The sequence below is a fragment of the Aquila chrysaetos genome, chromosome 7 (genome assembly GCF_900496995.4).
Source record: "Aquila chrysaetos chrysaetos chromosome 7, bAquChr1.4, whole genome shotgun sequence".
Taxonomy (NCBI): Eukaryota; Metazoa; Chordata; class Aves; order Accipitriformes; family Accipitridae; genus Aquila; species Aquila chrysaetos.
The window spans coordinates 31,364,897-31,390,021 of record NC_044010.1 but is presented as its reverse complement, the minus strand read 5'-3'; the positions used below and the strand labels follow the sequence as shown (position 1 = coordinate 31,390,021).

General features: G+C 44.3%; 2 protein-coding genes and 1 long non-coding RNA gene across 5 annotated transcripts in view; 1 reads left to right on the top strand and 2 right to left on the bottom strand.

Moving 5' to 3' along the window:
- MRPS6 (mitochondrial ribosomal protein S6) overlaps positions 1–13,504 on the bottom strand; it is a 49,459-nt gene extending 35,955 nt beyond the window's left edge. The window contains exons 1-3 of one of the 2 annotated variants that reach the window (XM_041125033.1): positions 13,396–13,500; positions 9,123–9,369; positions 4,864–5,561 (exon numbers count right to left, since the gene is read on the bottom strand). In XM_041125033.1, the coding sequence (XP_040980967.1) occupies positions 5,482–5,561; positions 9,123–9,369; positions 13,396–13,440 (372 nt within the window). In that variant the 5' untranslated portion in view covers positions 13,441–13,500 and the 3' untranslated portion in view covers positions 4,864–5,481. Of the gene's footprint in view, positions 1–4,863; positions 5,562–9,122; positions 9,370–13,395 lie in introns of those variants that run through there. The other variant, XM_030019514.2, reaches the window with a different exon arrangement.
- SLC5A3 (solute carrier family 5 member 3) overlaps positions 1–13,508 on the bottom strand; it is a 22,317-nt gene extending 8,809 nt beyond the window's left edge. The window contains exon 1 of one of the 2 annotated variants that reach the window (XM_030019511.2): positions 13,396–13,508. The gene's annotated coding sequence lies outside the window, so the exon portion shown is untranslated. Of the gene's footprint in view, positions 1–37; positions 3,857–13,395 lie in introns of those variants that run through there. The other variant, XM_041125032.1, reaches the window with a different exon arrangement.
- LOC121233458 lies at positions 12,712–25,125 on the top strand. Its single transcript, XR_005932922.1, has 3 exons — positions 12,712–12,794; positions 15,461–15,519; positions 18,473–25,125. It is a non-coding gene; the product is annotated as an uncharacterized LOC121233458 (long non-coding RNA).

Genomic DNA, 25,125 nt, shown 5'->3' with positions numbered 1-25,125 from the left:
ACAAAAAAACAAAAAACCATCGCTAAGGAGCATTAACCTGGCTAGTTATTTCCTGTATTGCTTTAGCACTGCACCCCACAAATCTTGTTAGATCCTGGCATCACATGCATGTACTTGAGACACCAGCTGGCTGCTAGAGCTAAAAATCAAAGTGAAGTCACAACACTGTCAAAAACCAACAAATTTAAGATCAGTTGGACAATCAAGGTTATTCCGCAGGTTTTAGACGAGTTTGCACCTGTCTGGGGTACAGATGATCACAGGGTTACATTTTACTCTGAAAGCTCTTCATACATATCCCACGTAATCTAAGTGAAGAAAAAGTCCCATTCAAGCAAATGACAAAAGCAAAACTACGCCCAACATCCAGCTTTAGGGTATTTCTGTCTGCCACACACCCGTGTGGTTACAGGATTTTTTGGGAGAACCCTAGGCACAGGAGGGAGAAGCAGATGGATTTTGGGAGTGGTCACAGTTGCCAGGAAGCACTGTTCCCAGCACCGTCCATTTGCATCCAAACATGAAGAGGATCACTAACATCAGAGGTAGAAGGTTTTGAGGCAAAGCATACCCTGCTGCTCTATTCCTGAATCCCCAGTCACACTCAATTCTACCTAAGCAAGTCAGGAAACAGTCACTCATTTAGGCAAGCAGGATTGAAGTGCTCAGTGTAGGGAAGGGCATAATAAAAAGACTTGCTGGCAGACAAGCAGACAGGTGGGAAAGGGAGGGACACTGAAGAGCTGCACCCTGGCTCCTACCTCTGCCACAGAGATAGGATGCTCCTATCTCCTATTTATGCCTTGGGAGGTATCATTTACCTATACCCACCCAAAACCTTTTAATGGGTTTAGAGAGTGCTGGACGTAAGATTCTTCTACTTCCTACAGTGAATGGGCACAGCAAAGGAATAGAAGACCAAAGCAAAGAACCAGTTTAGTCTAAAGATCAGAACAGAAATCTTTAGTATTCAAGATTATTACACAAGAGTAAAGAACAGGGTCTGACTCCACTCCTCTTCCACACCTACTGGTAAAGGTAATGTAGGCACAAAAAAAATCACTAGATCTTTTCTCTGACCGTAAGGTCTACCAGCCTTAGAAGCCTTACAAGCATAAGCTTCAGGCACTCCCACTGCATTTGCAGAAGTGCTCTGGCACTATGCTGAAGCTCACATTTCCCTATTAATTCATCTATGATTAATACAAACACCCAGATAACATATTCTGGTATTTGGGTGGTTGCTGTAGCATATTCATTTTGTTTAAAAAAGAGTAAATAAAAACATTACAAATTCTCACATAGACCATAATAAAAACTATAGTTAAGGTAGAAAATGCACACACTCCCCCCTCTGCCTTACTTTGTGCATTACTGAAGGCAGCAACAGTGCCAATGTAAGAATGTGCACTTCTCATTAAGGCAGATGTATTTTAAAAATAGCTTACAGCAAACCACAACTTCAGCCTTAAGGAGAAATTCACAATCACGTTATTCGTACAAGCTGGCTGTTTTTCAAGAGTAGTTCAGAATCAAAAAAAGATAATAAGGGTTCCCTACCACCACCACAAACCCACATGAGAATACAGATATTCATTCTGCTGGAGTTATAGCCAATAATGAGAGACTATGGAGACATGGCACAAAATGGACTGATTACAGTAGTGTGCTAAATTTATCATGCTCATAAGCCTCAAACCACAGATGTATTTTAAATTCTTCCATAGAAGAATTTACATTTATCCCCACCCACAAATGCGGGTTAAATGGTCTATTAGTTTAATCCAACACAAAACTGTAAACACTTCAGATCATATGACACCATCAGATACAAGTATAACGTACTATTCTTTGTTTTAAGCACTTTCGAGTAACACTTTAATAGTGTTGTATCTTTTACTATATTCACTAGATTTTCAAATGCAATTACATTATAATGTTTATACCAGAAGTATGAGTATTTTAAGGGAAGGGCAAGAAGAGATTTTACTCAGACACAGTGGAAAGAAGAAAAATTACTATACAGAAAATTAGAATAATGGGCAAGCTAAAGAAATAGTAACAACCAATATTTTCCCTCTTCTATTGTCCTGCTGTTACTGAAAAACATTAAGACTTGAACTTCAGTTCACTTCCCACCATCTTGCCTGTAGGTTAATCAATGACCTTGCAAAACTATACTGTACAGTAATATGCATAAATCACAAAAACTTATTAAAACTAGGTCTATTTGATACAAGAGGTACCCAGCTCATAGTACGACTATTACAAGCATGTTCAAGCCCTCTGAAAAGCGTGTAAGTAGAAGATGCAGCTGCTTTTGAATACATTGTGACATTTCTCAATTAGGATACTTGCCAAACTACAGTGGACTCATTCTAACCAAAATAAACAATATGTGAAGTTTCTTGAGCATTTTCCACCAGAAGGTACAGCCAGACCATGCATTTGAAATAATCAGTCTACAGCGACCTGAACCATCACCTTTGTAATCAACATCTGAATTTTGCAGGGTTCAGCTTGCTTGAGCAGGAAGGTGGAAAGTTTTCAGTAGCCACTACAAATTTGCTGCACTGTCACTAACTTACTGTACTAAAGTAGCTTCTTGTACCAGTTTCTTAGACCTAATTCTAAAATAACCCTGGAACTTTTTTTCATTACGAAAATGAGATTCGTCCCTCTGAACTTTCAGCAAGTTATGACCTCAAGTCTTAAGAAGGACTTTTGAGACGCCCCATGCGAGTTTAATCTCAAGTTATTAGAACAGCGTACACTGTGGCACTGACAGGAAAAAAAAGACAGAAAGACAGCACTGCTGCCAAGGACTGTGAATTTTTTTCCCTAAGGCTGTTTTCTGGCTGGATCATATCAAAGACACAAAACAATGTGCTTCCCTCTTGTCTGAAGATAGAGGGCTACAGCTTTGGTGAAACAATGCATATGTCTCTCCAACAGGCAGTCTGTCCTTTAAGGAAAAAAAAAAAAAAAAAAAAAAAGAAAAAAAAGTCTTAAGCAATTCCCTGAAGATATACTAGATAATGTGAAGCAGATTTAGGGTGGGATTTTTAGGAGAAATTTGTATGATTGTTTTAAAGGAAAACTTTCTCCACAGTGCTTTTCTAATAAGACAGGTCTTTAAATATGCTAGAATCAAACCGCTTTCTGCTCAGTCTATTTCTCTTTGTGGCAGATAGGAAGTTTCTCAATTGACTCCCCTTTTCTCTTACAGTTAAAAGAGTCAGTCCCAATGGGCAACTCTTTAAGGGTTAATTTGAGGATGCAGATGCCCACATACCACACAGGAGCATCCACTGCTATCATTTGTTAGCAAATCAAGTACATACTTAACTTTACTCATAGACTTCAAAGTATTTTTGAGGTTTGTTCTTAGAAACATTTTTCTTCTCCACCTTCTTCAAGCACAGGTATGTTAACTCATACCAGTAGCATTTTACCTACTGAACAACTCACATGCATGGACAAAATGTACCCAGATTGCCAGGCTCAACACCTATATGGAAAACACTAACAATCAACAATGTCTCTCCCAGAAAAAATGGAATACAAGTATCATGTCTTGAGCAGGCCTGTACAACATTCAATCCCTCGAGTGTGGTGTCTGGCCTGCTCACACTGCAGGCTACCTGCTACGGACACACAAGTGAGTTACTACCAGTCCACTGCTCCACAGTAAACACAGAGTTGTCTGAGGTAGCCTATCTCTTGGAGACAAAAACAAAAACAAAAATTAAAAAAAAAGAGGAAAAACTTCGTTCCATTTATTGCAGCGCTCTAGAAAAGAAAAAAATAGGAGCACAAATGTTCTTCATGGAATAACTGGTACATATCAACTTATCCTTACATAGTACACGCCCTTGAGAAAGCAGGGGCTATCCTTGCCAGCTGCTCAACAGAGCCCTAAACCTCCAGGACCGCAGTTTCAGGACCTTCCCTTGAAAACCAGGAGCTGGGGCAGAAAAGCCGGGCAGGAATCCCACCTGAGACAAACAGGGTATGTCATAGGAAGCAGGAAAGCTCGGAGGCAGAAGTTGACCTGTAGCATCTAATAAATAACTTGAGTTAAGGTCTGGACTGGTATTCCCAGCAGCTCAACGGGCTGGAGTAGAAGAGTACCGCATTTACAAGTTACCTGAACCAGCAGCGACCTGACTAACCTGCTTGCCACACGTGCTCTGCTGCCGCAGAGTGGTACTGCATCAACACTTCTGCTGGCCTTGGAGAACACAGGTGCCGCAGAGGCAACTCTATAAATCATCACTACCATAAAAGTCCAATTTGAGGTGCAAGGTTCAAGTCAGTCACTCAAAGGAGTTGTTATGAACACATAATGCACTTTTTTTGTCTGGGGTTTCAGGAATTGCTCCAGTTCTGGTCTTCATTTTACTGCAGCATCAGAAAAAGAAGCTTGCTCCACAATACATTCTTCTCAATTCTTTTCTAAAGGACTGCAGAAGGAGACATGAGAGAAGTAAGTAACCTCGCAGCATGCAGTTCAGCAGAAGAAACAGAGAACTACATTGCATTTGCCAGTCAGAAATGTAATGCTACTGTGAACTATTACAGAAGCAGTAACTGGAGTACTGTAAGGCCAACTGAAGCTGAAGGGCACTGTGACTGACAGTGCTGGATTAGTAGATCAATGTAGTAGTTGTTTTTAACCATACTTTCCCCCTATCCCAAGTGTATACACCTATTTAGGTCTCCCAGCAAGTCACAAATTAAGGGGGGGGGGGGGGGGAGAAGAGGATACAGCTTTATTGCAGTGCTCATTCAGTACTCCATAAACACAACAGAAGTTACAGTACTGCTGAATTGCAAAGCAAGAGGAAGATGGCTTATTTTCTGAAATCTATATCACTAGCAGTGCCTCAGCAAGCCACTTCATGCCACTGCCTGTGGCATTCACATTTGGATGGTTTCTTTCCCCACAAGTCACTCCCCAGCACTCTGTCAGGAATAGTGGATTTATTTGCTTCCACTGTTCTTCCAGAAACTCCAAACACCTGAAGGGGAAAGGGGGGGGGCGGGGGGGGGGGGGGGGGGGGGGGGCGTGTTAAGCTGGGGACAGAAAGTTCCTTTTTATTTGTTAAAATAAAGAGATACCAGAAAGAAAGACTATCTTCTCCATGCCTACCTAGACATACTGTAATCATCTTACTCAGTTCTTAAGAAAGACTAGTCCATCAGCTTAAGTTTAACTTAAAACTGACTATTAGTTTAAAGAAAATATGTAGGTAAGTACTTCCTTTTCCCCTTGTCAGCCCAAAGAATTGGTTTATGCTTACACGGGGGACAGATGTTATCTGGGTTCTCTGAAGAGAGCTGAAAGTACAGCTGCTACTCAGTACCACTGAGGAACTGAGCCACTCCTCCCTGGCAAATAAGCAGAATCATTCATGTCTCTGCCATAACTCAAGCAGATAACTACCAGAGGCTCAGATGCTCAAAGATGGGTTGTCACTACAAGCAGCTCCATTCCTCAGCAAGGAAACCTTTTCTTTGCAACTGCAGACAGATGACATTCTTCCTTCTACAAAGAACTAGAAGCAGAAGAGGAAAGAGGGTACTGAGAAGGCATGTAGTCAACATGAAATAAGTAAAGAGCACTACAGGGCAAAGAGGGAAAACAAGCCATTTTAATGGAAGTGGGAGGGGGCATCTCCCCCAGGAGATGGCAAAAAAAAAAAAATAGACGTTTCTAGCAACATGCAGCATCAAGCAGAATTCTCCCTGCCGGGTATGTGTGTCAAGACATCAGCTTACATACCAAGTTGGAAGCTGCAGAGAAACACTGAGCCCAAAGACTCAAATTCCTTCTTGTGGCAATCTAAAGTTCAGAAGCGCAAACATTTTCACTGCCACTGGCAAGTACTGTTTACCTAAATTAGTTTGATGAAGTACTTAGTCACTAAGATCAACAGCAGAAGAATGGGTAAAACAAGCATAAACATGCAAGTATTTGATTTCTGTAAAGGATTTGGGACCACAGTCAAGTTTTCTGGATGTAGAGGACAAACATTATCACCCTATTAGAAGCACACCATCAGAAAGTGTTGTAAAATCTCTACCACTACTGAAGATGACCATTTTCTTTAGCTGCAAGGTACAATGGTGTTACCCATTTGGTGGTTATCACCATTCAGCAGTAACTGATGTAACTGGCATACTCCTAGCCTAGAAAAACGTGTGGGTTCACCCCATTTGAAGAGGATTTTGGCTAGGAGAGTATAGAATTCAGAAGTTACTTGGGGAATGAGAAAGAAGTAGTGGAAGTGTCAGTCACCATGCAACTGGGCAAAATACTAGGAAGAAATTCTTCCTAAAATTTCTAGGCAGAATAAAAATATAAAACCAGACTCATTAAGCTTATTTAGGACTTCCTCAAGTTCTTATCACATTTATGGCTGCCCACAATCTTTCCAAGAACATAAAGCATCACAGGTTTTATTGAAAGGTGAGACAGAAGTTTCAGGGGTATATATCATCCTAGAATTTAAGTTTGAGACCCTCCAAACTTCCTAGTCTGCTGGATGCTCTTGCAAGATTTCTGGTCCTTCTTGGGGATTTTAAGACACCAAAACAAGGCTTAAATAAAGTTATATTGGTTATAAAACAACTAGTTCTATTCTACATCAAGCTTTGCAATTACCTATATTAAAAGCTACCAAACATTAATTTATTTTTCTAATAGTCTCAAACACATCAACTCCACTGAACACATTCCCCTCCTGTATCCATGCTCTGCACGTACCTTTGTTTTTGATTGTTATTCCTTAGATATTTGCATAACTGAAGCACAAGGACTGGCTTGCAAGTGGACAAACCAGGATTAAACAAAGATGTGAGAAATAGCAGAACAACAGTTCCTATGTAGTTCCTCACAATCTTATTTCTAGGGTTCATGACCCTTCCTTTACACCATCTGCTTCTTTCCCTCCCCTCTCATCACCACGGGTGCTGCATCTTCTTTAGTATCACATTTGCAGTACCCAGTATTTGCACTAGTGCTCCCACTGCACAGGTCCTTCATTTACACGGACCTTGCCTTACTTTCCATATTTTCACTTCCCATCTTTCCTGTTCCACTTCTACATAACAGTTATATTTTGCCTATCTGTCCTCCCTTTTGTTTTTCTCCCCCTTCACCTTCTTATCAGCTCTTCTACAGAATGCACACCAGAGATACTCCTGTTGGTCCACTGGGCAGGCAGTTTTGAAGCGAACAACCTGGTGCCCAGTGGTTCCTGCTGCCCTTGGATAAGCAGCACAGACGCTGGTATATGCAGCTCTATCAAGCAACTGCTTCCACATCAGCAACTCTTACATTGCCACAGACTTGTAGCAGAGGAGGTTGGGGCAGCTGTAGCTCAAAGAATTGGCAGCCTGCTCTGGCTGGAGTCCGACAAAAAGCAAGGTAAGTTACTTGATCATAATCAACAACCACCAAAGTAATTTTTGGGTGGAAATTGCCAGTGTTATGGCCTGGAACAAAGGAACTGGAGAAATCAGCTTCTGAAAGAATATGTAAAGAAAGCAAGAACTTCCATCATTACAAAATATGGTATGTATGACGTACTAGAAGAAAGCAAACAAACACACATTCATACTTGAATTAATTTAACAGCTTATTCTAAGTGATACAATGGACATCTTTAAAAGAGTCAGTCACTTTTGAGGGTTTTTACAACAATGGAGAGCAATAATGCTATTTTATCACAACAGGTTCTCCTTCCTTCTTTTTCAAGAGTTAAAGGATAGACAATCTGCTCTCGTGCTGAAGTCTACAAACATCTCCCTCTTCATATACATGATGCACCCACATATATACATACACGCAGTGAACAAATGAGAAGAGATACACAGCCAAGAGAGAAGAGCACATTGCTAAGTAGATAACAGGGGCAAAGAGAAGTCATATCTTAAAGGTTAAGTAGCCATTCCTGCCCACTGAAGAGGGGCTAGCCAAATCCCACTGAAGTCTGCCAGTCCCAGCACGGACACAAGGACCTACCCACAGTCCTGCCTCAGTGCTCAGGCTTCCAGCTCTACAGCTTAGGGAACAAGAGTGGCAGAGTTAACCAGGGCATCCCATTACATACGCTCACTCAAGCACATAAGTCGATACGCTGCAGAAGCCTGTATAAACCAAGAGGCTTTCGAGTCCCTTATTCTTGCTATCAACTTAGTACTCACTTTGGACAACTTTGCCGAACGCACTGAGCTAACAACTATCCGCTATAAAAAGGCTTAAACTATTTTGTAAAAGAGAATAATCCTCTACCTCCCCCCATACCCAAGCCAGGCAATATCCCACACTTGGCAAAAACTTAGAAGAGGACCACTCTCAAGTCTTAAGATTGAAAAGTGGCAAACGTCAGCCAAGAAGGTACCATTCTCAAATGCTGTCTGTATCACACACTTCAAAAGCCAGTTATTCTTATGGAAATGCTTAAGGCAGAAAACAAAAAGCTGACTCCTACAGGAGAGTCAATGCTAGATCTTGTGGTTTTCCAATCTTGACTTTTAGTTCCAACTCTTTGGTCTTCCTTGCAGCACCACCCCATGACACAAGGGTCCTTCCCTGCTAGGCATAATACTGTGAAGAAAAGCCTGTTTCAGGCTACTAAAAAAGTCAAAGGAAATAGAGGAAAACTTGTGTAATTTTAACCTGCTAAGTACAGGAGAGGGGTGGGGAAGATGTACCATTCAACTGTAAGAACAGGCAGGTTCACCAGAAAGGAAAGAAAATACAACAGTATCTGCCTGCTTACTGCCCTCTTCATCCTCCCCGCCTTCTTCCTAGCAACTAAGATATCAAAAGCCCAATTGCTGCAGCTGCCTACACAGCAATTAAGTGTAATAGTCAAGATGTCAAGCAACACTACTGCCCATTACTTTGGTTTTCCTAAAATAGCCAACAATCTCCACAGCAGATAGGGAATTTTTGAAACATGGCAACCCACTCCAAAGGCAACAAACAGATGCTGAAGACAAGTTACATTGTGTGAACATGTCAGTCAAACCGAGAGCCCAGATTCACTGTAGTATTATAGAGGTGTTTGCTGAAACAAGGTAATGAGGTTTTAGACTAGGACACATACTATGTACAGGTGAAGTAGGGGGAGACGAGTATGCTGCTAATAAAATATTGATATGCTTCCTCATTTTTTGCGAAATACTCCAGTCCCAGTTACAAAGTTGTTTTGTTGAAGACGGGTGTCCCAGCTCGCAACAGTCGAGCAGCAGCAAGAACAGCACGGGAATACCGCCACCTTCTCCCTCTGTCCTAGGTTCCCCGGCTGCCAATTTTCCTTGGAGGGTGTCTCGCATTGCCGCCCTGTGGTCAGTCTGCAAAACAGCATCAGAGCAATAGGAAGCCATTTCCAGCTCTTCCTTCCCCTTCCCCCCCACTTCCTTCCCCGGGCTCTCAGGGGAGTTTCGGCAGGACGAGAAGGGTAGGAAGAGGAAGCCTCCCTGAAGAGCTCTCCTTTCTCCAGCAAGCGACAACTCCTGCTAATGCACTAGCGGGTCACTACCCTTTCCTGCTGAAGGTCCTGCTCTGCCATAATCCCCCTGCTGAAAGCTGAAGATGACTCTCCAGGGAGAAAGTTAGAAATAATTAGAAATTCATCTTTTGCTATGAATAGTAAAGTTTAGAGCATGAACAGCTCTGTCTTCATTTTGCACCTCTACCTTCACCACAACAGTAGTCTTTGACTCGGGCTCTTGAGGGTAGGCAATGTGTTCTGCACACATCTGCACACTACTGATAACAAGTCTGCCATCAAACTCCCCAAGCTCACCGTACTATTTGTTATTTGCATGTTGGAGTGTAGAAAGACACACACGTGGGCAAAATTCATTATTTCCACCCTAAGTTCCAGTCACTTCACTGGCCTCATACCCTTCTTTTCCCAAAGCATCTCCTCCATATACTCACACACAGAGTAACACAATCCAAGTCCCTCACTGCAGCTACTCTTCAAATACAGGGATGCCACAGAGAAGAAGTTTTTTAATTTATTTATTTTGGGGGGTGCTTTTAGGATTTTTTTTTTATTATTGTTTTCCCTAAGAGTCACTGACTGGGGTCTCTGCTGAGCAAGGTCTCTGTCCACAGGCAATTTACAAATACAGTATTTCTAGTGCAAGTCAATTACCTGATCATATGCTACCTACCAAACGCGACAGAGAATAGCTGCTCAGCTTTGACTTCAGAATAAAGTCACAAGGTTTTGTGAAAAGTACACACAGACAACTGGTGACAAAGTTTGAAAGTAAAGGTTTTCTCCCTTGGCTTCCCCCCTCCCCGCCAAGCTCTTTGGTGTTGCATTTTTAAGACACAAAAGAAAGCTGAAGAAGTCTGCCAAGAAGCAAGGGGACATGGAAGCATCAGACAGGACCAAGGGGTCATGCTCACCCTGTAACCATGTCGAGGCTAGCTGGGCAGGGAGGAGACCAGCTACACAACGGACTCCATGGTTCACAGCAGAAGCTACATGCAAGAAAAGAATGAGGAGGGATCCCTGACTTGAACACAAGCAGTGCTAGGGAGCAACAGAGTTTAAAGCAACAAAAATGAATTTGAGGGATTTATTCTGCCTACATCTATGAAAATGCCAAGGTAACTATTACAGACAATTGGGGGGAGGGAGGGAGAGCCCCACAGAATCATGAAGCTTGCCTCTGAAGACACCCGTGAAAGTCTACCAGACTGTAGCTCTGAGAAGGTTTGTGCTCAAGCTGCCAGGGAGCTCACAGGAGTTAATGACAGCCCTAAAGCGCAAGAAAGCCAGGTGGCAGGGGCTTTTTTTTTTTTTTTTGCAAGGCAGTGGAGCTGTCAGAGATGAGGAAGGATGCCACAGACACCAAGACAAGAGTCAGCACTTGCTCAAGCCTCAGCAGGCACCGGAGCACACAGCCACTGCACAGAGGGACATGGCAAGACAGTGAACACCTGCCCAGTGTAGCTTCATCAGGAAGCATTAGTGTTAAGCAGCAATGTAATTTATTCAGGACTGTATATGATCTCTCCAACTTCTACAGGAGGGAGTTGTGCAGTCAGTCCATAATTTCAGACTGTTTTATTAGCCCCATATTCAGGTCTCCATGTTTTCACTAATTTAAGTTAGCATTACAGTCAATATTATGCACTGCTATAGGGGTCATTAGAGAATCCCTTGCCAGGATTTAGCAGCACCACGTAGCATATAACCACTACAGAAATTTTTTTCATTACACAAAAAAGGCAGCAGTAGCAAGATACTGGAACACAAAAAAAGCACCTAGATCTGGTGTACTGTCAACAGCAACAAAAAAAAACCAGCATCGAGAGACAGACTCTCTAATTTTAGAGTTACAACAAGGGTAGGTTAAAAATAGCAGTACACCTGAACCAAAACTTAAGTGTTTTAACATAATCACTGAGCTAAAAAACACATTAAGATACATTTATCAGGAAAGAATATACTGGAGAGTCAAATTTCAAAGAGGAAAAGGTTGCAGATGTTAAATCCTGAGTGCATCGATGCTCATTAGAAGCATCTTACAGCTAAAAGCTTATCCCTGCATCTCTCTGCTCGGATCCTAGGAACCGAAGATCCTTTCCACTAGACAGCACTCCATGGCATCCTTTCAGAGAAGTCAATTTATTCGTGTCTCAGTATTATGTCAGATTTGCTACGCCTTCTGTCCTGCTCTGCACTGATAGCATCTGCACAGCATAATGCATCTCCCACATTAACAGCATGTATACAAAAAGCATCTCATCACCTTACCTATGTCTTATACACTGATGAGGAGAGGTGTGGAAAGAAAAAATATTTAAAAAAATAAATCGCACGTTGACAACCCAAGTCCAAAAGCAGCGTGTTTTGTCAGAGCAAATGCTGCTCCGTGAGGTGGTGCAGCAATGTCACCAGATTTTTTCCCTGTTGCTGTATTTCTCCACTAGAGGACTCACCTGAGAAGTCTACTACAGCTTCTGCAGTTAAGCCAAGTTAAAAAAAAAAAAAAAGCCAACCCTGACATGTGGATGGTACATGTAAAATGAATGGAAATGTACTAGTATATGTAGCACATGTAATACATGAAGACATGCTTCCGTAACTACAAAAGAAACACAGCAACGCTATTTAGCTTCCACCTATTCTATGACAAATATACATGTTCATTTAAATGAAGGTTAAATGCAAGAGCAAGCATATCCACGCTGGGTCAGATCAGAAGGGTTACAGCCTAGTGTAAGCGCTGCTACATTCCAACACCAGCACTGCATATTAAGCTGGAAAGTAGCAGATAAACAAAGGCTATAGAAGGTACTAGAGAAGGGCCAGTATCAGCTATTATCTTCCAAATAAAGGGTCCCATCCACACAGAGATGTTTCTGTTTTATTATTATTTTTACACACAAGTACACACACCCCCCCGCACTGATTCAGCTCTTGTAAACCAGAAAGAGCATCATAAAACCTCACTTGCTCACACCACAGCTTATCATCATGCCGCCAAAACCAGCGGCAACGGCTAGCAACCCTTCCCATGGGCGATACAGTGAGCCGTATCAGCAGAGCTCAACTGGTGTTAGCAACGGCAGGAAAAAAAAAATAATTACTGAGACTTCCCGGGTACAGAGGGGGGCTGGAGAGGCAGGGAGCTGGCAGCCCGCGAGGGGAAGCTCACCGGAGCGAGCTCTTGCTTTTCCCCACCAAGGGTCACCACAAGGCCTCCCAGAGGCGAGGGGACCTAGCGTGGGGCTGCTGCGACCTAGCCAGGTACACAGCGAAGCCATGGCAGGTGCTGGGGAGGGAGAAGGGGAGCACACGGCAATGGAAAGAGGTGGTGCTGCAGAGGAAGAGGGGGACGTGCTGGCACCCATGTATAGGGGCAAGGAAAGGGCTAAGTTCGCTTGCACCAAGCTAAAGGGCGGGGGGGATAAGAGAGGGAGAGATGCATCTATTTCGCCAAGCGTGGGATCTGCTTACCTGTGGACCAAAGGGGAGGGGGGAGAGAAGGGGACTGCGGCTCTAAGGGAGCAACTAAGCAAACTCTCCCAAGGAGCCGGGGTAAGGGAGGGAGGAAAAAAAAGAGGAAGGGGAGAGAGGGCAGAAAAAGACACTGGAGCCTGAAGCACCCTGCGCAACTCCACTCCAGAGCGCGGAGCGGAGGGCGGGGAGGGCAGGGCTCGCCCCGGGGAAAGGGGCCGGCCGGGCCGCCCCCCGCCCCGTCGGGCGCCCGGGCGTGAGGCTGCCGCGGCGAGGCCGACACGCGGCGGCATGGAGAGGAGGCAACGAGAGACGCCGGGGGGTTGGGGCGGGGGGGTGTCTGTCAGGTCCCACCTGGCTCCCTCCCTCCCGTCTCCCCTCCCTCACTCACCCTCTGCATGGCTTTCAGGATCAAAGCCAGTTCATAGCGGGGCATCTTAGAGCTGGCTGTGGCGGGAGGAGCGGGGATGCGTCGGGGCAGAGGGTGGGGAGGTGGGGGCGGCGGCGATGCCGGAGAAGGGGGGAACCGGAGGAGGAAGGCGCGTCCCCGGCGGCTGGCGACGACTCCTGCCCGCGCGGCTCCCAGGCTGCACAGACACCCGGGCGGGCGAGCGGGCGGCGCGGCTTAAAGGGCCCCGGCAGCTGCGCAGGCTCCGCCGCGCCGCCCCCTGCCCGCGACAAGCGCCGCCTCCGCCGCGCACACGCCCGCCCGCCGGGGGGGCCGCCGCCGCCCGCCCGCGGGCTGCCCCGCCGCCCCGGCCCGGGGAGGGGGGGTAAGGGGAGGCGGGAGGGGGGACACCCGCGGCCGGGGAGCGGGCCCGAGGCGGCCGGGCCGCGCCAAGCCGAGCCGAGCCGTGGCGCGGGCGCCGCCTCCCCGCTGCCGGCGGCGCGGGGCCTGCGCCCGCCTTCCTCCTTCCCGCCGCCGCCGCGGCGGCTGTGGCTGCTGCAGGGAGTGGAAATTTCCACTGTGTCCGCCCCCTCGCTCTCCCCACCCCCCCGCTCCGAGCGCACACACACACCCGAGACCGCACATGGAGGGGGGGGGGCCCTGCGCCTGGCTCCTGGCCGCCGGCGCCCACGGCCCCGGCCCTGCGGCCGTCGTCCCCGCGCACCTGGGTGGGCTGCAGCAGGCAGCACGGCGAGGCAGAAGCGCCCCTGTGCCGGAGGACGAGGCGAGGGTGCCGTGGCGAGACAGGGCCGCAGGTGCGGGGCACCCCCGGCTCTTCCGGAACCTTCCACACCCTAGTGCCTCGGGACACCTCAGTGTCTGTCGCCCGCTGACAGGAGTGCAGGTGGATGTGGCCCACCCGCAGCGGGCTGGGTGTGGGGACCCGAGGGGCGACGGGGTCGAGGGAAAACGTGTGGCCGGAAGATGGCTGGCCTCGATGCCCGGGTGGTCCCGGCGAGGGAGCTTCTGGCCAAACGTTTCCCAGCCAGGGGTGCTCGGCACGCACCCTTGGCATTGTACTCGCGCACAGCCATCAAGGTCGGCGGCAGAGATACCCTCTGTCAGCAGCACGTCTCACGCTGGCGTCCAGCCGTGGCTGTGCCAGAAGCCTACAACCACCTGCATCCACCAAAGAGGGGCATTTGGAGAGCCTGGTGGTACAGGAGGCTTGTGTCGACAGTATTTTTTTCTTCCACAGCAGCGTCCCTGAGGGGGTACCCCCTTCCCTCACGCTCACACATACCCCAGAGCGCCCAACATGCAGGCTGGCTTTAAGGAGAGTGAGTTCACGCCAAGTTCTGCCCGAGGTTTTGAAGCCCTCATTGCTTGGCCCTGTCTGCTCTCGGAGAAGAGGGAGGCAGGGGGTGAGAGAGCAGAGCCGTGGCTCAAGGGGAAGCAGGGAAGAAGGCAGATCTCGAGATTAAAAAACTTTAATGAAATATCTATCTATGAAATGCCAGCCCCACCCTGTCAAGAGAAGCTTCAGCATCTCACCTGGGAACCCCAGCCATGCCCTTCCACACCAACAAGCAGGGTCACTTGCTTTTGCTCTGCTTGCACAGGAGTGATACCATAGTCGGTGAAACGAATCCCGGGTGCAGGTTTTACTAACTGAAAAATTTTCCCAGCACTTTCCATCGTGACTTGCAGCACAGCCAGCACTGGTAGTGCTGTGGGCCTTCCTTGTCTTAAGCAGATGTGAGTTCTAAGTAGTTCCCTACAGGTACTGTGCCCTACAGGCACAACAAAGCCTATGTGGATGCTAGGAGCTGTTCTGTGTACCACTACAAGTTATCAGCTGTTCAGGATGAATTGCTTATGCAGAAGTGTTTACACATATTCCCAAACTCCCACCCCTCAGTGCTTAGGCAGTAATTGCCAGTCAGCTGACAGATATAATTTACTGCCTGGTGGTGCTTACCACATACAAGCCCTCCCTGGGTTACTTTGCTTGCTTTTTTTTTAATATGGTGTTGTCTGGCCTGAGCTTCTTCCTTGTTCTGAACAGGTGCCCAGTCAGTTCCAGAGGAAATCCAGATAGTTTGTAAGTGATGGTCCCCAATGGAGGTGAGAATGCCCAGGTATCCCTGCCGTACACACATGATCGGACAGCCATTCCCACTCTCCCAGTGCACCCTGTCAGTGGTGGCATGGTCACACATGAGCCACACTGTTCTCTTCCCCCAACATGAAACCCCTACGCCCTGCTGTTCTACCAACGCTCTACCTGCTTACAACACGCCTTTGCCAGAAAAAAGGAAACGCATTCAATCCCTGTTCTGAAGTCTTTCTCCCTCACACGCAGAACCTTATGCAAATCCCCAAGTCTATATACTGAAATATCTAGTGCCGCTTTCAAATGCCAATATTTGATTCTCAGTTGGATATATGTTGATATTCACCATTCATACTCATTTCTAACTACATTCCACATGCAAGCCCCGCAAATACACATCTGCATGTGGCCAACAAACCCTGCCCCCCTTTTTTGTGAATCCCACCCACCCACACCCGTACTTCAATGCTGCATCTCAGGACCCTGCAAACTTAAGACTGAGCCTGAGTCCACTTACATCTGTGCCTGGGATTTGCTCTCGCATGCAGAAACACTTACGCATAAGATCTAATAAACACACTCCCAGACAGGCGTTTATATATTCACTGAATGTGATCTGTATGCCTGAGGGTCTCTCATGCATATTAGCAACACAGATACAGTGACTGTATCTATCTGTGTCTGAATGCCACACATGTATGGGTGTCTGGACTCATGCATCATGCCTACGTATAGGCATGCACACTCACTTATGCACTGACTACTGCATACATCTGCGACGTCCCATATCTTTGTGGGAGTTCCTAATGCTTTCTGATTTTCTTGCTACTGATGTAGTGTGTCCACCAGGTATGAGCTACCTTGAATCTCACAGGTTGGTTTTTTCCTCAAAGCACTAACCACAAGTATCCAAAGATTGTAGGAAACTCTCATTTAATATTTAAAAGCACATGGTTATAGAGGAAGGTCTGAAAAAACATGTAGTGGCCATGCCCTAAATACTCAGTAAGGAAATATAAACTCCCCTAATATAGAATTATTTAATTTTTTTAAGTAACAAGTGTAAACTTGACTTTTGAGAGGCTCAAGTCATGACTTTTTCATGCTGGAGGTTGGGCATGCTACAAAGGCAAACCATCCTCTGCATCTTAGTGTCTTTCACATCCATCCCTATGCCAGAGAGCAGCACAGAGAGCGCTAATGAATAACATCACTCTTTCTAATAAAGCACAAGATAAAAATACATCCTCATGCATTCTATATGGATATGTAAATACAGAACCTATTCTGTGAAAAAGCTGTTGGAAATTTTTTATGGAATTAAAAAATGTCATGCAATATCTCATAGACTCCTGACAAAGAAGCTAGTCCAGCATGGCAGGATTAAGGGGAAAAATTACTGCACTTTTAAAACCTCAAAATTACCATTAATAACCTCTCTAAGCACAACTAGATTGCACCTCAGTGATCTCTTTCTTATGATGGAATATACCTAGCTTTGAAACAAGTACTCTGTGCACCATAGAAAAAACAATTCTCTCCTCTTAATAAAAGCTTTAATTTCTAGCTGTGATACGTTGCACAATATCAAAATAAAATCAAAATCTATCACAGGTTTAGGACTAGGATGTTGGCTGTCTTGAACTTCAGATCAGGACAGATTTTCAGAGGTGTTAGTAGAAAACAGAATTGCCTGAGGAAAGAGTAATTACACTGCCAAGTGTGGTTTTGTTTGCTTGTACTGCAGTTTGTCTATAGACTATAGACAGGGATATAGATACAGATACAGATACAGATACAGATACAGATACGTGCCTCTTCTCCCTAGTATTTACTCACATTCTCAGTAAGGTTTGTAGCTGAGCATTATACATTTAAGGTAACAGCAGGTGAACTAGGGAGTAAAAAGTCTGCATGGGAATATCTGGATGGCTCTGCAGTCATGGCAGTGATTGTGGTCCAGACATACTCCAAAGAGGTGATGGGAGTAGCTGGGTCAGAACAGTGAAATATCAGAAGTCATCGGGTCCCAAGGGAGCAGATGAGTGAGCAAAGCTGAAGTGAAGGAGATAGTATTAAGAGATGGAGCTGTTGTAAGCTTGTACATAGGGCTCCTGAAGTATCTGCCTGGGAATATGTCTCTTAGACACGTGGGCAGGGTTGCTGCTGGAGGAAGGATTGAAAGGAAGCAGAGCTGAGAAATGAAGGAAAAGTGGGACTATCAGGGTAAAGTGTGGGCCAAAGAGACCAGTGCAGGAACAAGTGGGAAGGAATGTGGAGGAGATTGTGATGTGGTGCTCTGAAACTAGGGCTAGGATCTAATGAGATGATGTAAAAGAGAGGGCAAGGGGGAAGGGAGAAGTAAGAATGGATGGAAAAAGACTAGGATGGAGAAAGGGCAGTCTTGAAGAAGACTAGGACAGGGAAAGATGGGGTAGCAGGAAGCTGAATGGGCTGTGCTAGGAGAGAGGAGGAAGAATCATGTATTTCAGACCTCCTAATAAAACCACAGATCTCTGGATTCCCCACACCCACTCATCCCCCGCCACTAGTCCTCTTCTGTCAGCAAATACCCGTGAATCCCCCAACAAAGTAAATTTGTCTAATATTCCTCCTGTCCACACATGGATGACAAGCCACTGCTCTTACCAGTTCCCCTGTTAGCTCAGAGTGGCAGGGACCTCTGCGGTAAAGCTAAAGGCTTCAGCCCTAATGACATTTACAACAATATGATGCTGCATGATGGAAAGGGGGGCTTGATTTTTTTTTTTTTAACTGTTTGCTTTTTTAAAAGCTAGATAATTGCACATATAAAATCTGCTTTAAATGAGGACTAGGTTGCAAAATCAATACTACATAATGAGGAGTGTTATTTTCTCCTTCCTCTCCTTTGCATATGCATATGCAAATTATATAATTGCATACTTTTCTTTCCATGGGATCTCTGCCACATTTCTTTTTCAGGGTGGAGCTGCTCTGGAGCTGTGTCAGGACTACATAGTGGAGGAGGCCGCTGTCTACAGGAGTTTTTCCACATTTGTTTCAGCAAATGGGAGATGTGCAGTAAATGACAGCACAGGGTCATGTGAAAAAGGATGAGCTTTTGGTTAAAACAGCTGAGCTCTGCCTTAGGAGTGGATTCAATCCCTCCTTTGCCGCATAGTTCTTGTATGATGCTGGATTAAGTCAGTTAAACCACACTTCTTGCAGGTGGCCACAAATTTCATGCTCCTAGTTTCTGGGTATCTGAATTGACATTTTGTGGTCTAATTTGCAGAAGTGCTGAATGATCCCAGATGAAACTGAATTCAATGGGTGCTAGACATATAAAGTGCTCTGAATGAAAAACGTATCAACTACTTGAAATATTAACTGTCTCAAACCGAGTAACCAGAATCTACAAAACCTTAAACTACAGACAATTCCAACCCAAGCCCATCACAAAACCATTGCACCCAAGAGGTAACAAAATGTATTTATGTGATGATTCTTTTCTATGGAAAGGGGAGAAAGAGGCATTTCTGCTGTTCAGCCTGATACTCCAGGAGGTCTCCTGCCCACCAAAAACCCAAATCCACATGGTGTGCTAAGGTTGCTGTGACTCACCTGGCCCTCTCACAGAGCCCCTCTAGTGCTCCTTTGCATGTGTGTTAATGGTTCTGGCAGGTCGGACCATGAACAAGTCAAATACAGCTGCATGGTGGTGGGAGTGACAGTGGAGGTGTCAGGAGATCTGACAGGGTCCAGTTCTTCCAGGCAAAGGCACTGGCTCTGGCACACTAGAAATTAATGTGTGGTTGGGAAGGTGGAGTCACCAGGAGGGCTTGTGTGACTTTTCAAGAACTGCTGAGTGCCAGTGGAGCCTAGGGAAAAAAGTGGGAAGAGAGGGGTCAACTGTGTAAGTAAGGCTTTAAACTAGGAGGCAGGCAGGTCAGTGATACAAGTCCAAAAGTAATTGTAGCAAATGATAGTTTATGGGGAACACAAGATGATGAGGAAACATCTACAAATGCATGAGCAGGTAGAGGAAGACCCTGGAAAGCAAGCTGCAGAGCCACAGCAGGCGCACCATCAGTTTCTGTGCCCAGCTTACAGGCAGCAACTTGTTTAAATCTCAGTAAGTGGCTCATTAGCCCTCCAATGTGACCATACACTACAGCAAACTAAGGACAAGAATAAAAGCATAAAAGGAGCCTGTAAGAATAAAATCAGAAAGGCCAAGGCAAAAAAAGTCAATATAATTAGCAAAGGAAAGAGAGGGTAACAAGAAAGCACTTCTATGCTTTAGAAGTTAGAGAAAGACAATGGCAAAAAAAATTATCTACCCTTTGACAAGGACGGAAAGCTAGTAAGAGGTGACACAGAAAAAGCCAAAGTGATTAATGTCTTTTTCCCCTCACTCCTCAGCAAAAAGAATTAACTATGATCAATTGACTAATCATTAATGTCTAAGGCTAAATAACAGAAAGAACAGAATAGACTACTTCAGTAAGTCAGTTATTTTCCAGCCAACCAGACCAGACAGAAACTAACTGAGAGCAAGTGGGAATCTGGCTGAAGCAATCCTAGAGTCATGAGGAATCCTTTCCCACAGCACCTGGGGAATGAAGACCTGTGACAGGGGATTGCAATACCTGTTTTTAAAAAAGAAGAAAAGCAGCTTGAGGAATATAGGTGGAGAAAACAGCCTAACTTGAATTGCTGGAAATATATTGAAACAAATAATTAAACAAAGTTTTCTTTTGTGTATGGGAAATAATGAAATGATAAGTAGGGGCCAAGAAAGATTTGCCAGGAACAAATCATGCTGAACCAAGCTAATTTCCTTCTCTGACAAGTAGCAGGTCTTATGGACAATAGATATTGCATATCTTGACTTGAACAAGGCTTTCAACACAGCCTCTTGTGATTTCTTGTAAGCGAGCTAAAACAAAACTATTGTAAGGTGGACTCACAGCTGCTTAAAAAAAAATAATAGAAGAGGAATTATCATCAGTTCATTGTTGAAGTGTAAGAATTATGGAAAGCAGTTCTGCAGATGCCCTTCCCAGGACTCGTACCACTCACTATTTTTGTTGTGTTTTGGAAGATGGCATATCAAGTATGGCTACCAAATTTGTAGAGAAAGTTCTACAAGCACCTTGGCAGGATTAGCATCTTGATCATTTGAAGAAATGGTCTGAAAACAATAGGATTCAGTGCAGTAAAAACAGGTGTAAACTATTACACATAGATAAGAATAAACCCCCAAATAGAGAGCAGCCAGCAAGGCAAAAGACCTACACAAAAATGCTTTGGGGATTTTGGAAGAGTTCAAGCTGACTAAGAATTAACAACCCCATACTGGTGTGGAAAAGCAAGTATTGTGCTGAAATGTATAAACTGGCTAGGTGAGATATGTGAAATAATTTCTCCACTCCTACTCAGCACTGGTGAGGTCTCAAACTGGAAAATGGACTGATTCACTTTGGTCACTGAACTCAAGAGAGGAATGGGCAATTAGGGAAAGTCCTGAAAGCAACAAAAAGTACTAGAAGTCTTAAAAAATGACCCTGGGGGGAAATCTCAAAGAATTGGATTTGTTTAATCTAGAGAAAAGAGGACTGAGAAGAAACACAATAACAGTCTTCAAATATGTTAAAAGGTAGCTGCGCAGTGGAAGGCAGTAGGTAACTCTCAATGGTTAGAGGGGAGCAGGGAGCTTAAATAGTATCTAGAGTTACAGTTTCTGCTATATATAAGGAAAAACTTAAAGCCTTGGTGCCAGTGTAGGTCACTGAGTCTTTAGCACTGATGGTTTTAAACACAGCTGAAAAAGGCATCATTTAGATATTGTTGAGTGTGTTCGGGAAAGAGGGTACTACACCCAAGGGCAAGAGCTTGTGAGGCAAGTGTACATAATAACTTGCAGACACATATTTGAAAGGCATACGTAGCATCTGGAGCTGGGACTCATGGCATCATTAGAGTGTCGTCATTGGATGAAGTGTCTCTCAGCTCCCAGTAAGTTCTTTCCAGCACATGTAACCTCAAAGCAGGGAAAAAGAAATTGGATCTAATATGCAAACTTTGACAGGTTTCTGACCCCTAGATAATTTCTTGAGGGCTCTTCCTACATTATACAATTGTAAATAGACACAGGCTGTGCCAGAATGGCCAAATTGCTGCTGCAGTGGTTTCCTGTTACAGGTGAAAAACAAATATTAAGCCTTCACTGGCAATATATGGAAAAAAAACCAAATAAAAAATCTAGCTATATCATGTGCATTTCTGGCAAAAGGAGCTTGAAATCCCATCACCTGGGAGACAACCAAGAACTAGCATTTCTCCTTTATGAAAGGACTGAAAAGTTTTGTCATGAACCTGAAAGACTGTTTTTGTTGCGTTGCTTTGCAAACATTTGGGAGGCAACAGTCCTTGTCCTTGTCCTGGGGGCCTGCTCTTCTGAATAGCCAAGGCAAGAAAATGGTGTGAGAAGCAGCAAAGGTACAAACAGAGGGAAATTACATGCATCAAGCTGCACAAAATCGGTATGACATGAGTGGGAGTAAAACCCAGGTCTTTCTGGTGCTCACACCAGTACCATCCATCTTCTTGCACTGCTGTCATACTGTAACAGCATTGGTTTCAACAGTTAAATTTCCTTTACAAAGAACTCATGTGAAGGTTGCATTTTATGTTGGCAATGACCACAGACTGTGTACATTGCTAAGGCATCTTTCTAGTGCTATGAAAGTGATAATGTAATTCTATGCAATTAAAATGATGCCTCCTACATGCATAATGCCTCTCCCTAGCTTTACAGCTGTTCGCCATGTTCTCTGTGAGGGCATTTGCTGATAATAAATTGTGTTGTGGAAATATAATAAATAACATGAACAAGGAAATCTAAAGTGATCCAATTCTTTAATCTAGTTTAAGCCTACATTTTCTCAGAGGAATCCCTAACCCAGATTAATTTAGAGAAGTGATGAGATTTGATCCCATCAGCCTTATAAATCACACATGCAAAATGCACGGTATTACATTGCTATTAATAGTGCTGACATGTATATGTATGCTCCTAATCTTGTAAATATATGAGAAAAGCAAAAAATAAACAAGCAAATACAATTCAGTGGAGCCCACCTGTCTCCTGCTTCCTGGGGAAGCCCTGCATCTTGGCTTCAGATTATTCTCTTCTCAAACTCTAGTTTATTAAAGCAAAGAATGTTCAGCCAGCCAGCCTTTGTCTCTGCCTCTCTTACGGAGACAATAACTTCTGCACCAGGTTACCATATACCCAGGTTTCCCTAGACATTTATTCTTTTTCCATTCAAAAACTGTGTCTAGGCAGAAAATGCAGATTTCGTATATTTCCTCCAAATTTTCAGATATCAGACAGTCTGACTTGAATTGTGACTTTGAGCATGGCTGATTGATAGGTGTCAGACTGTCATTGACTCACCTATTGCACCACCTGCATATTAGCTCTATGTTTCATGCACGGTAAGGCTGATGCTTCCAAGAAGCGAGAGCTATTTTGCATATGTTGTAGAGTTGATTAGCACCTGTGCAGGACTTCTGATGCAACAGGAACATTTTGGATTTACTGTGCATTGGCAGACCAACTATACCACCTTGCAGAGCAAGTCTAATGATTTCAAAAGCCTCAGATTTGATGCACATGTGTTATCCAGAACATGCACAAGTATTTTTGTCTGAGAAATCCCCATGAAAAAAATAGCCCCTGTAGGTCTCTCTGGAGATATTAGAAATACTCAATAAACAAGAAATAGCTAAGGCTAAAACCTAACTTACACTATGCTTTTTCAAAGGTGCAGGGGAAAGAGCAGGTGAGAATCTGTTGAGAAGAGAGAGGAATATTTGGGAGGAACAGTCAGTTTATGCCAAGTATGTTTAGCAGGTGAGGAGGCAAATCTACCCCTCCTCAGGCTGCCTGCCTGGCAAGTAAGCTAGCTGTGACATGCTTTACTCCCACTTTGAGAAGTGTTATATATCCCACATCATTCATTCCACAAGATTAAGGAATTCTCTCTTGGCATGACATAAAGAGTATTCATCAGGCACCTTCTCTGTTTCCCTCTCATGCTGCCATCCAGAGAAAGATTGTTGTGGAGAAAAAAGACCTTGCTATTAGTCTTGGTTTCTTTATTATGAAGTGACAGTTTATAATTGTCCATAACAAACAAGACCCCATATTTTTCCCAGTATTAACTTCAGTGAACAGAGCTCACTGGAGTCATACTACAAAGGAATTTAGTCCTAGCAACATTATATTAAGAAAGCTATTCAGTGCGACGTGAATAATTTCAGTTAGAGAATTTTAAATCTTTTGGATGATACAGTTATTCATGCACATGCAACCTGCCATAGATGCCTATCTGGTTACAACCGGGAGCTTCAGGTTCAGTTTTTACAGATGACTAATGCAGTTGTTACTCAATTCCTACAATTAACATTTGTGCAAGTGTACTATCCTTTACAAAGGTCAGGCTGCTTACAGGTGTTCAATGTTACTGGTATCTACCTGGGAAATGAGATCACCTGGGAATTATGTAGGTTTTAAGAATTTAGTAGTAACAGTTTTTCTAAAACTATTATGAAATTTCTGGTAATTTGTATTTCTGTCGGGATGCGAATTCAGTAGCAAAATGCCTTTTTGATAGCGCTTCAAAACCCCGCACAACAACAAGACTTCCAAACTGAAAGTAAAAGCCAGAACATTTGTCTGAACTCCTCCAAGAACTGGAAGATTTGGGGGATTGGAATAAAATTATAAATTCATGTCTAAGTCTCCCTTTATTTTTCACAAGAGAAAAACCCAAGTCTTGGAAAAGTTATGAGACAGCCTGATACACACTGCACTGGAATGACTTTTGAGAATCACTTGACTCTTCCCTTCTCAACAAATGGAGTCAGTTGTGTCACAGAAAAATGATAGATAGCTTATAGAAGGTTAGCAGCTGGCTAAGGAAGCGTTGAACAGCTCAGCCTGAAATCAAGCAGGACCAACACAGTCACGATGGGACAGGAAAAACACTGTAAGAGGCTAGCAAGCACACCACCTTCTGCTACTGTTTAAAGCACTGCCCCTTCATTTAGCAAGGAAGTATGAAAGAATCACTCCAGATTCTGCAAGTTGCAAGAAATGCTTTCTCCAAGCTTCAGTTCAGAAACCATTCCACTTCCTTCTGATGAACATACAAACATTTTGGCTTGCCTACTTACCTCTCATCATTAGAATAATCTCACATAGCACAATCAAGAGCAGAGAGTGGGGCTGCGTCCTTGTCCATCTTTGATGTTTCTGCACTTCTCAAGTCACACAAGAAAAAGCATAACTTTGCTGAAAACACTTAGTTGAAAATCATCTGTAACATGAAGGTATTTCTGGGTACAAAACTGGTGTTTGGTCCAAAGATCTTGCAGTTGTAGGTGCCTAATAAAATGTGCAGACCACAGAGATGCAATCTGGTGATAGACTGGGATCATCCATGACCTTAAAGAACTAAGACTCCCGACAGGTTGTTAAACCACTCACTCTTCCCTTCTCCTCCTCCTTGCAGATTCAGCTCTGCCAAGACAACTCACCCAGATCTTACAAAACCAAAATT